The sequence below is a fragment of the Anomaloglossus baeobatrachus genome, chromosome 2, assembly GCF_048569485.1.
Source record: "Anomaloglossus baeobatrachus isolate aAnoBae1 chromosome 2, aAnoBae1.hap1, whole genome shotgun sequence".
Taxonomy (NCBI): Eukaryota; Metazoa; Chordata; class Amphibia; order Anura; family Aromobatidae; genus Anomaloglossus; species Anomaloglossus baeobatrachus.
Genome location: NC_134354.1, coordinates 469,759,104 through 469,772,494, shown reverse-complemented (window position 1 = coordinate 469,772,494; position 13,391 = coordinate 469,759,104). Strand labels below are relative to the sequence as shown.

The 13,391-nt window shown below is 41.0% G+C and overlaps 1 protein-coding gene across 1 annotated transcript in view; it reads left to right on the top strand.

Annotated features, from left to right (window-relative positions):
* LOC142291659 (uncharacterized) overlaps positions 1-13,115 on the top strand; it is a 1,021,181-nt gene extending 1,008,066 nt beyond the window's left edge. Inside the window, exons 105-106 of the mRNA XM_075336344.1 lie at positions 6,922-6,962; positions 12,420-13,115. Coding sequence (XP_075192459.1) covers positions 6,922-6,962; positions 12,420-13,012 — 634 coding nt within the window. The 3' untranslated portion in view covers positions 13,013-13,115. The remainder of the gene's footprint in view (positions 1-6,921; positions 6,963-12,419) is intronic.
* The last annotated feature ends 276 nt before the right edge of the window (positions 13,116-13,391 follow it).

The window sequence follows — 13,391 nt, the reverse complement described above, 5'->3', positions numbered from 1 at the left end:
AATGAAAGCTGCTAAGAGGTGTATGTAATGACACATAGCTGTGCATAGCTGCATAGGTGATGCAGAGATCATAGCTTTTCTGGGGGCGTGTTCTGTTTTCCCCCTGCATGATGCCTCCTGATTTTAATTGGTTAACATCATGCAGAGAAAAAGTACAAGGCCCCTGGAGATGGATTTCTGTTCATGCTCCTGGATGACTGTAAATTAAAATCTAAACTTTACATGTGAATATCTCTGCAAGAAAAAGAAGAAATTAAAAACTGAAAAAAATACATTTAATTCAGCTCTGCAGTCACTAAGCCAGTTTAACATACTGGAACTGTTGAAACTGGTGATAGGTCCTCTATAAATGGATTTAATATGAGGTATAACATGTTAAGATGATACCATCTATATTTTGTAAGGGTGTTAAAGGGAACCTGTCATCTAGAATATGCATTCTGACCTATCAGCAGACGCATGTGTGCCCTAATTACACCTCCCTTGTGTTGTACAATTGTATAATATGAAAGTAGTAATAAAAAAAGTTTAATTACTTTCATATTTCCTATGTAAATTATAGAGCCGCTGGCCACATGGGCGGCGCCTTGCCCTATGGACGTCTGCATACTTTTTGTGGTATCACGCCTCTGTGGGCGTGATACCATGGAGTCACATGAGCGACGTCCCCGTCGCTCCTTCTATCTTGCGTGCATTGTGGTAGGCTTCTTTTCCGGGTGTCACTCACCAGCTTCAGACGCGCACTGCGCATGCACAGTGCGCATCTGAAACTGACAAGGAGAACCCGGAAGAGAAGCCTGCCGCAATGGTAAGTATAAACGTGCGAGGGATAGAATGAGCAACAGGGACGTTGCTCATGTGACTCCATGGTATCACGCCCACAGGGGCGTGATACCATGGTAAGTATGCAGACGTCCACAGGGCAAGGCGCCGCCCATGTGGCCAGCGGCTCTCTAATTTACATAGGAGATATGAAGGTAATAAAACGTTTTTTATTACTTTCATGTTATACAATTTTACAACACAAGAATGGGTAGGAAGGTGTAATTAGGGCACACATGCATCTGCTGATAGGTCAGAACGCGTATTCTAGGTGACAGGTTCCCTTTAAGTCATATTCAGCATTTTGCAGGTGCGATAAAGAATTTGATGGTTCACCTTTTAATTCAATGAGCCGTGTATGTAATACATTCACCTGCTGGGTCCTCCAGAGCTATTCTTCTATACTGGTAATTGATTGAAAGTCCCAATGGGAGTTACCTTTCTGTTAACTCAAATTCCCTTAATAGAGTCTTTAAAATGTTCTCAAAGTCCCCATCATAAGTAATGTACGATAAAGTGCTAATATATACCCACAGAATGCTTATAACATCAACAATAAAATGAAACTCGCGCTCATATCAAGCTAAGGGTTAACACAGCATCATTTTGTTATATTGTTTCAAGGGCATTTTATACTCTTTTCATCCTTGAAGGAAACAATTTGGTTGATACACTGTCCCCTTAGATATGGAAACAATTGAACTACAAGAACGAAAAAAATGCTTGTTTTCAGCCTTATTATGCCTTCAATATGAACTTTGCTCAGTGAAGTTTTTCTTGTTTCTGACTGCAAGGACTTTACATGGATAGCAAGGTCATTTGAAGAACAGCAGTGTTTCGCTTACACTTTTGACAGCAATACAAGATGCTTATTACATCTTGACAATTTTGTTATGAAAGCGTTGCTATACTTGCAAACAAATACAGTGAGCTCTAGAACAGAACGTTATTTACAAAGGAAATACCAGTGCTAAATTTCACACACAAGACTATTAATAGTCTGACCCCAGGAGCAATATACACAATAAATAATATTCCAACAGGGTTATGGTATGACACCATTAGGAACATATAGGGCTGCCATCAGAGCATAATAACAACGATGACTGGTGTATAGGGCCCGGTGAAGAGAGGCACCCGGCCAAGCCCAGGGTAATTACTTAATATTATTAGGCTATGTGCGCACGTGTGCGTATTACATGCAGTTACGCTGCGCTTTGTAGCGCAGCGTAACTACATGCGTCCTGCGTCCCCTGCACAGTCTATGGAGATTGTGCAGGGGCCGTGCGCACGTGGCGTCTTAGAGCGCAGCGCTTCGGCTGCTGCCCAAAGCGCGCGTTCTAAGAAGTGACATGTCACTTCTTCCGTGCGCTTTGCCAGCAGCCCCCGCTCTGTCTATGGGAGGAGCTGCAGTCAGAGCGCACGTTCCCTGCCGGCACCATGCGCTTCAGAACGGAGCTTTTCAGCTGCGCTCTGAAGCACACCTTTTAGGTGCGGTGCAGAGCGCACACGTGCGCACATAGCCTTAAGCCCCGATGCCCCCTCGTCACAGACTGGGAGCCTATAGGGCTGCAATTAATATTATTCAACCTCCATTGCAAATTAGATTTATAAGCAAAATGTAGTAAATTTTTTCTGTTAGCAAAAAATTGTTGAACAAGAACAATTTAAATAGCTCAAAACAACTAATATAACAAGTGTTTTCTCTAAGTTCATCACAAACTATCACTTTTACTGACTGCTACAGTCTCAGAATTAAGCGACTCTTTCATGACCGCATGTCTTTACTACTTAATAGAACAACTGTTATGACCTGTTGTAAAAATGGTGCATAGCCAGCACACTAACTTCTAGCAGGGTACCTAATGGATCTAAGCCTATACCTCATTGGTAATTGACTGAATGTGTCAGCAGAATGGTCTTATATGTGTTGTCCCTCTTTTCTCTGTCCAGAACAAACCTGACTTATTCATCATAAATCAGAGAAGGAATTAAAATGTGCATTCTGTTTTTCCACATGGAGAGGGGTTATTCCTTACTAGGACAACTCCTTCTGATTCAACTTGTTTGTCCCAGGTAAAATAATAATGACAATACTCACCTCACAAACCAGTGCCTTCCAGTGGTGCTGTGGCTCATGGTGGGATGTCACATGGGGTTGTGATGTCACGCAAGCCCTGTATCCAATCAACGCCAGCTTCTTTCTCCATGCTTTCAGACCAAACAAACAATTAACAGGAAGTGAGCACTGCAGCTGCATTCACTTCCTGTTGATTAACTTGTTTGGTCTGACGGTGGGGAGACAGAAGCTGGCGCTGATTGGATGCGGAGCGCATATGACATCACAACCCCACGTGAGGTGAGTATAGTCTTTATTATTTTACCTTGGTCAAACATGTTGAATCAGAAAGGGTTATCCTAGTAATGGAGAACCCCATTAATACCGATATTAATGAGTGAATTGGGCCTGTGTCCTGTGCAGTGGGAGGGATCCTTCCGGTACTTTGGGATGACAAGAGGAATTGTCAATCAAGCAAGAAAAATGTAAATAGCTCTTTATAACTGTTATAACAAGTGATTTCATCAAATTCAATACAAACTGACAATCAGAATTATCCAATCAGCACCAGGACAAATAGACAAGAAAATGATTCACAGTGTTTCAATAACAAGCATAAATACTTGGCAATGGATAAACATTGCCAAAAACTAATTGTGGTACCCAAATTTGATCACATTAATGGAATTAGTCCACAGAGTATGAACCTAAATATGAAATAATATTCTTAATCCAAATGCATATGACCACCATCCCAGACCCTAGAGTATGTTTTGCTGTCAGGTTTTTTAAGTTGTTAGTGTCTCTGAAGACACACACACACACACACACACACACACACACACACACACACACACACACATACACACACACACACACACATATATATGTATATATATACTGCATATATATATATATATATATATATATATATATATATATATATATATATATATATATATATATATATATATACTGTATGTGTATATATATATATATATATATATATATATAAAATAGGGGTATAAAAGCCTAACGAGAACCTGATGAGTCATGCTACTTGAATGAATTGCACTAGATGCATTATTGTAGCCATGTTGTCACATTTCAGAGAAGGTATACATTGAAAAACCAACTGGGGACAATGAGTTTTGGATAACCAAGTCCGGTCTTCATTAGCTTCTTCCACCCCCTGCTCCCTAGACTGATAGGTCTTTTCATATGAAAACATGGGAAATGGGGTGAGAAGAAACCAACAGGGATACATATTCCATTGCTGACTTTCCAAAGTATGGCTACAGCATTTTATAGTTAAACATACAAGGCTGCTATAATGCAGCCAATGTCCGGTTAATACTGTCCATGGTTCAGACAGCATGAATCTCTTGTCAGATTTCCTGTACTATAGACAAGTGGTAAATATTTCAGCTTTAACAACATAACTAATATTAAAGTCAGCTGCCTTCTACATGATGAATATCAAACTGCTCATATGCCCAAGCCAAGGTCCAGATGACTAGGTGCACACATGTCAGCTGCACAATTCACATCATCACCTAGCGTCAATCTTTGTGCTTAGTAAAGTGCTCACACCTATAAAATCCAAGACATGCATAAAGCACATTTGATTAAGCAAATAAAAATAAACATACTGAAATCCATATAATAAGGTGACCTACCAATGGTTTCTTAATGCTACACTGAGATAATTATAATATTTTATACAATCAATATGCATTATGGTTTCTCTACATTATTCAATTTCACTATTGTTATAGCATCACATCATATTGCTGCACTTTAGATTTTATAATTATTGTTTTCTTTGGAAAACTTTGATACATTGGGATAATTTTTGTCTCAAATGTCCTTCAAAATTATATCTTGTCATAGTATTTATATGCTCGTTAGATAAGGGATGCCCAGTCGCTCAACGTCTCTGGGCCTACTAATCAGAAGAGGCACTTGAGATTTCAGCAGGTAGGTGGGGGTTTGCTGGCCTCTGTTCTAGAGACCATAAATACTGACGTGGTTATTGGACAAGGGTCTTGCAATTATTTATGATCAATTCTAGGTTTCATGTATGCACCCTCCATTTAACTGTAGTAAGACACCTGATCAATATGTCCCCATTGTTGTTCTGTTTTGATCCAGGTCAGTTTATTATTTAATTGCTGTGCATATACATCTCTTCCTAAAGTTTGAGTACACCTAAACTTTTTTGGTATATGGCTAAAAATGCTCTGATATTGGTAATTGTAGAAATATATCAGGCTTTTGCTGCACACATGACTGGCCTGAGGAAGACATCTGTCTGATTTTGAAACGCGTAGCCCTTATTCTTGTAATACATTTCTATTAAGATATTCCCTGCTTGTCTCTCACTATTATCAGCGCTTTTATCACCTCCTTTTTAATTAAATTTGACTATTATATGTGTAGCCCTAGCCTTATAAGATCACTTAGGCTGGTTTTGACACTTCCGTATTTATTTCTCAGGTGTTAGCGTGTCATTTTTCCATGTGCTGGACCCTTTTTTAGTCCATATGTCAATTTTTACAATCTTTTTTGCATCCATTCTTCTCATATGAAAAAAAATTCTTCTCTTCCACCACCCATTAAACAGTAAAAGCAAATAGATAAAATCTTTGTGATATCCAATTTTTTAATGGGGCCATTGACTTGCACTGATCAGGTTGCTCCGCAACACAGCTAAAAGTAGGCCGTCTCCATTTTTTTTGCAAACAGTCTGAAAAAAAGGACAAGTGAAAAAGCACATTCACGGGTCCCTGATCTATTAGAAAAACTTATAGTGTGATTATTCACGAGTCAGTTCCCTAAAATATTAATTAAACTTTCTTGAAAAAAGCTTTAACAGCTTGGACCCTGTTTGATTCTAATTAGGAACATCTGACTACATGAGGTTATCTGATTATGACGGTTTGCATATAAAAATCTGCCAAGGGCATGTAAGACATCAGCTGTGAAGAATCGAATAAATAAAATAATGCAAGACACTCATTAAATGTAAAATAAGAAAAGCAACGTGGTGAGTGTGTATTGTTATTGAGGCACACAATACATCTTTTACTAGGCAGCTTTATGCATCATCAGGCGTGACTGTTTTCCCTTTCAGTCTTCCTTGACATGACCCTCCATTTAAATGAACAAAGATGATATAAACCTTTGTATCCTTATTTGATTATCTGCAGATAAATCCAGTTTTCCACCACTCATCTGTTACTATATGAGCCAAATCAAATGGATGACAAAAGTGCTGAAGCATTCCCAGCTCAGAGTGTGCCTGCGGGTGATCTCGTCCTTCTGTGTTTATGCTTTTATTCCATTTACAGTCTTTACACTTGATCTCTATCTGTTTCAAGCTCCACAGTGCAGACAATTGCCTCTGTAAACACGAGTGCCAATGTCAGGGCGTTTTATTGATACACATGAAGCTGAACAATCCCGTTTACAGCTGTTTTCAATTTTCATCACTCTTAGTTACTATATCTTTGTTATATAAAATTGTTGTACCAAAATATTGAAAATATACATTCATGGTTAGGCATTGTGTGGTAATGGAATTGGGGAAGGTATAGATGATTATGATATTAATATTATAAGGAAATTCATAGACTTGAAAGCTATTGCTAATTTATAGGATAGGGGATGATTTACTGCGGCTATGGAGCTCCAAATCCTGGGAACTGTTTTTTGGAGAGTCTCTTCCTAAATCAATCAAAGGTGCACATGATTGACTCTCCCGCATTGATTGTCTATGATATAACCTTTCTATACCTTTACACTATAAAGCCCCATAGATATTGAATAGCTGTTGGCCGAACGATGATTCAGCCAATCATTTGGCCATAAGTTATCTCTTCTGACTCTTCCATATCTGGTAATACCAGGTATGTACCACTGCAGGACAGTCTCCAGTACTGCAGCAGCTGTCCTAAGGGTTAGGAACGCAGGTACGGAAGCACGCAAGATAGTGCAGGTATTGGAGGCTGACAGGGTGGAACACCTTCAGGAACTAGGCAGGATGGGCAGGTACAGGAGACTGGCAGGACAGCTTCAGGTACAGAAGATGAACAGGATGGGTTCTGGTACTGGAAAAAGGCAGGATGGGTTCACGTACAGTAGAATGGCGGGACAGGTTTAGGTATAGGAGATGGATAGGACAGCTTTAGGTATGGGACATAGGTACAACAAGTTCAGGTACACAGACAACAAACAGACAGCTGCTGCTGCCGTGACCACCACACATATCGCGCTCCCTGGGCATTCTCTGCAGGCGCTCTCTCACAGCTCCATATCTGTCCCATTGTCACATCACCATTGCGACTGCTCTCTGCAAAATGTGAAGGACCTTGCTTCTACCGCTCTGATACGGTCATCCTATGTGGCACACGCAGTCTTGTTTTTGTACATGATGCGACTACCTTGAAAAAGGCGTAAAAGCCGAAATGTTGGTGTTGCTCTAGTTGAGGTCCACTTTTGCAGTCTGTCAAAATAAATTTACTTGCATTTATAATTTCGTCTTCCCTTATTTCATTTGAGTGCTGGGGTTACATATAGATATATAACAAATAGACAGCTGACTGATTTACTGATGGGATCAAGCTTACGAGGAAACTAATTACTCAGGCACCTCCCTACAGGGGAATGTGCCTTAAATACCCTCTGCCTACCAGCCATAGAATGAGGAACACATTCTGAGTGCGCGCACAGCCCCTTTAAGAGACAGCGAGCACGCATGCGCACCCTAAGAACATTGCCAGGAGACCTGCACGATGTACGCAAGTCCTGGAGTGTGGACACCAGAGAAGGAACAAAGGAGTGAGCAGTCCGTTCGCAGTAGTGAGTATGTCCCTGCTGAGGAGAGGAGGTGGGACAGTGCAGGAATGCCGGAATTACAAAGACTATTATAATTTGGCATTGACATTGATGTCAGATAACCTTAGCTCCAGCTTAAAGTAAAGCTCTTTAATGATAAGGATAATAAATAGAGCTTTGACTCATGAAACTGAACATGAAGGTAAAATATTGGTTCATGAAATGCCTTGTTATTAACGAATGTCATTATTTATAAAAATAGACAGAAATAGAACATGTATAGAAAACATACATTGTACTAATTATACACATGTTCTTTCACTTACAGCTTTTTCGTGTATATTTGAATACAATAATATTTTCATCTTGCCAATATTTTGTGATTTCTATCTGAAACATTGAACTTATAAGGAAGAAGAAATGAAAAATGTGTTAGGTTCTTACAGTTGTAAAAATTTGCTTTACCTGCAAAGATGAAGGTTAATTGCTCTTTGGAGAGCCCATAGATTTTAAATGTCTGGGTGGTCCTGCTCCTACAATGCAGTGACTTTTAAAATTGTCATTGCATAGTACCACAGATAAACAGTACATGATCATGTAGCTGTGGGAGCGGGGATCTAGCAGTCAGAGACAACCAGAATCCTCATAGAGAAGGCAGGGATGGTTTATTACGATCTGTGTCTTCTCTATCACTGTATACACAGCACTAAACACCACCGAAGTGCAGCTGATGGTTACTGTTCCATGCAGATCAATTATATATCATCTTTAGTGAGGGAGGAGAAGATGCTGGGTCAGAGGAGACACCGAGACAGCTGTGCTATGTAACTGCAGCTAATATACCAATAAATAAGATGAAAATAACATATTTAAGTACTGAAATGCCCCACAAAGGTGTAACTTATAATTCAATAAATAAAATTGTCAATCCAAATCACTGTCACTACCCCGTCCCAGTAAAAAAAAACCCACAATGTGTCTAATATATTAAATTAATTGTTACACAATGGCAAGGAGATTTTTAAATCTATAAAGGGGGCTTTACATGCAACGATATTGCTAACAAGATGTTGTTGGGGTCACGGAATTCGTGACGCACATCCGGCCTCGTTAGCGACGTTGTTGTATGTGAAATGTACGAACAACCGCTAACGATCAAAAATACTCATCTAATCGTTGATCGTTGACACGTTGTTCTAATCCCAAATATCGTTGCTGTTGCAGGACGCAGGTTGTTCGTCATTCCTGAGACAGCACACATCGCTACGTGTGACACCCCAGGAAGGAGGAGCAACACTGTATCTGGGTCCTCCGGCAACGAGGTGGGCATCACTTTCTTTCCGCTGCTCTCTGCCCCTCTGCTTCTATTGGACGGCTGCCGTGTGACATCGCTGTGCCGCCGCACGAACCGCCCCCTTAGAAAGGAGGCAGTTCTCTGGCCACAGCGACGTCGCTAAGCAGGTAAGTACATGTGACGGGTCCTAGTGATGTTGTGTGCTACGGGCAACGATTTGACCATGACGCACAACCAACGGGGGCGGGTGCTTTCACTAGCGATATCGCTAGCGATGTCGCTGCGTGTTAGGCCTCTTTCACAAGTCCGTATCTCCGGTACGTGTTTGGTCCGTTTCCTCACGTACCGGAGACATGGGCACATGTAGACCCATTAAAATCAATGGCTCTGCGTTCACGTGCATGTTCTGCCATGGATTGTGTGTCCGTGTGGAGCATATGTGTGCCGTGTGCTCCACATGTAGACATGTCCATTTTTCTCTGGCATCACGGGTGTCACACGGAATGCAAACGGACCACACGGAGGTGTTCCGTGTGACACGCATCGGAGAAAACACACGTGTCTGAGAAAAAAATAACAAAACTTTACTCACCTTCTCCAGCCCTGCTGTCTCTGCCGCTGCTGTCACTTGCTTCCGACCGCCGCTCATTATGCTCATTGCATATTCACTTCACTGCGGCCGGAAGCAGCAGCAGAGGGGAGTCGGCAGGACCGGAGATCGAAGATCAGCACCACGGACAGCAACGCCAGGGACAGGTGAGCAGAAAGTTCCCGTTCTCTGGATAACACACGGAGAACACACGTGTGCCAGAAACATTGCTCACGGAGGGCAATACTCACCTTTGACACATCCGTGAAAAACGTGCGTGATTTTCATGGACGTGTGAAAGAGGCCTAAAGCAGCCTTTAGTGGTCTTTTGAGGTCATTAAAAAAATTAGAAAAATAGACATTTCTTTTTTTTTCCCAATGACATTGCCCTATATAAGAAAAAAGAAAAAAAAACTATAAAGGTGATATAATAATGAAGCCCCATGTATCACAAAAAAAAGATGCAAAAATTACTTGAATATTCAAAAGAGAATTTTTTACAGCTCTTAAAACTGCATGCATGAAAAAAACCCAGAAATGTGCCTGATCAGGAGTGGGGGTAAAATGGCCTGGTCCTGAACTCGTTGAGATATTTAAAAATAAATGGCTGTCAGAATAAACTATTCTTATGCTTTTGTTTTCTTTAGTGCCACTCACTGTATGTAATTTTCATTCCATTGCTAGCACAGCGTCTTTTATTAATAGCAGATATGAATTTTTGATTTATTGAAAATTGAACAACTGAAAATTGTGGCATATATTTATATTAAACCGTTAACTATTAAAAACAATTAAATAATTAATTATTTACCATTGTGGACTACCATTAAACTGCATAGCACCTATCCAATCTTTCCTAAACTCTGCTACATGACCCAGTTACTTCTCTTTCTGTAAGGGTGCATTCATATTGGGCCTGAAATTGCCACCCAAATATATACTGTAAAATATAATCATGTGAATGCATCCTTAAAGGGAACTTGTCACGTCAAAAAATGCTACTAATCTGCAGATATGGGATACATTAAATTCCCCTGCCTGGAGGAAATTAACTTTAATCCTCCTGGCAGCATTTCAGTCACAGAGGTGGTGCTCACATGGGTTCAGTCAATGCTCTGTGTATGGAGAGTGACCACGGGACAGACAGTGGGATCTAATGCTGATCGGCTGTCACTCAGTGCTGGGAGTGTGGCTACAATTGCTGCTCTCTGTGCACAGAGTGGTGATCGAACCCGCTCCGACACCGCTCCTTGTGACTGAAACTGGAACTGTAGAGGATTAATTTCCTCCATTTCCTCCTGACACCGGGGTTTAATGTGCAAGCAGTGGGCAGGTTGCACAGCGCATGTTGTCTACAGGAGAGCAAGATAAGTTGCTGCAGACTCATCTGGTACCAATTATCTTCCTGCAGAACAAAAGGGCACTTGAATTCAAACAGGATCTGTCACGGTAAAGTTGGGAGGCCCCCATACACTTTATATGGTTCATCAATCCCACATTTAATGGGGGCCTTACCAGTCACAGCTTGGCTCTACCAATTAAATCACATACACTGTGCCATACCAAGCATTTTTTTGTAGCTGCACTCCCTCTCGAAGTCTCTCCCTTCTTCAATCCATTATACCATCCAAACCTTGAAACACTGGAAGCTAACCCATCCATACAAAAAATAACTGGCCTTAAAGGTGTTTTCCAGTGAAAACAAGTTACCATATATCCACATTATAGGTGATAACTAGTGATGAGTAAGCGTGCTCAGCACTGCTCTTTACTCGATCAAGCATCAGGGTGCTCTGGTACTGAAAGCTCAGCCAAGTATCTTGGGTGCGCTGATATTTTGTCTATGAAACAATGACCACAACGCACAAGCTTGCTTCACTGAATGATGTGTGGATGCACCACAGGGAGAGCCATTCACAGTTTCTAAATGGCTCTCCCCGGGGATAACACAACATTCTCGGAGGTAGTGTGACAAAGAACCCCCCCACCTTCCCGCCCATCGGAAATGCTCTGTTTATGCCTGGCTGTATGTGGGCAGAGACCTGAGCAGGCCAAGTATCTGACCTGCATTCGAACATTTTAGTGACCACCCATTACTAGTAATAACTAATTGATTGGTTGGTGTCCGACGGCTGAAACCATCAACGTTCAGCAGAATGAACACTTTTATACCCTTTAGAATGGAGCATCAGTGTACATGTCCAACTGCAGCTCCATTTAGTCTCTATGAGGCTACCAGAAAAAGCTGAGTGCACTGTTCAGCAGCCCCATAGGGAATAAATGTACTGGCAGTTGAGCTTGCACATTGTTGCTCCATTCATATGGGGATAAAAGTTGTCCATTCTGCCATTTGGTGGGAGTCCCTTGTATATCTGATAACTTGTTTTTATGGAAAAACACCTTTAAAAGTGCCCCAACCTGTACTTCAATGCTTCTTGCACTTGAAATAACTAGACCTGCTTTATCTGTTCTCTGACCATAGTTTAAGCTCATATGGGTAGGGCTTGTAACAGTTATTTAACTTGTCTGTGTCTATTAATTGTGACAATGGTCAAGTGTGGCAAAATGTAAATAAACAAAATATGAATATTTAATAATATTATTATGCAAAATAATTTTACATAATGTTCTCTATTTTATTTTTACAGATATGCTATCTTCAGATAGCTCTGCAACCCATAATGTATTCGTTGATGGCATGGAAAGGGCTAAAGAATCTAAGAAAAACTTGGAAATTGAGGCTATTAGTGAGCAAAAGTTAATGAATTCTGGTAAAAATAAAGAATCAAATCAGCAAGATAAAAAGCTCATCAGAGAAGATCCAAACAATGGACATCAGATAGACTTTGTTGCAGACTTGGAAATTGATACTAATGATGAGCAGAATGTAATGGTTTCTGGTTTCATTGTAGAATCAAATCAGGAAGATGAAAAGCTCATCGGAGAAGATTTAAGCAATGGACATCAGATAGACTCTGCTCCAGGTGAAGAAGATGACAGCAAGGCCCTGAACACAGGGTTGTCGCAAGAAACCAGTTACATAGACTCTGATACAAAGGCAGGGTTTGAAAATGATATCTTCATTAGTGAAGAATTTATGCTGCCTACAACAAAGTCAGGTTATGAGCACCTTGATAATGACCACGGTGATAACAATGGCAGTTTTCATGAGTCTGAAAATATTGAGTTCAAAAGAAACTTTGACATGCAAGATACCATTCCGGACGTTTTAGGGAACAGTAATGATTACAAAATAGTTGGAAATCAAGCTGGAGGGAGTTCTGAAGAGAACTCACTAAAAAATCATGATGAAGACCTAAATTACAAAACTTTTAGTACATATATTAATGCTAATGATAACTCAAGTGAGCGCGATGTTGACCACCAGGAGACTGAGGACAACCTCTAAAGGCCCTGTCACACACAACGACGTATCTAATGATATATCGCTGGGGTCACGGATTCCGTGATGCACATCTGGCATCTTTAGCGACGTCGTTGCGTGTGACACCAACGAGCGACTGTTAACGATGGAAAATACTCACCAAATCGTCCATCGTTGACACGTCGTTCATTTTCAAAAAATCTTTGATTGTTGAGGTTGCAGGTTGTTTGTCGTTCCCGAGGCAGCACACATCGCTACGTGTGACACCGCGGGAACAACGAACTACAGCTTACCTGCAGCCGCCGGCAATGCGGAGGGAAGGAGGTGGGCGGGATGTTACGGCAGCTCATCTCCGCCCCTCCACTTCTATTGGGTGGCCGCTTAGTAACACCGCTGTGACGCC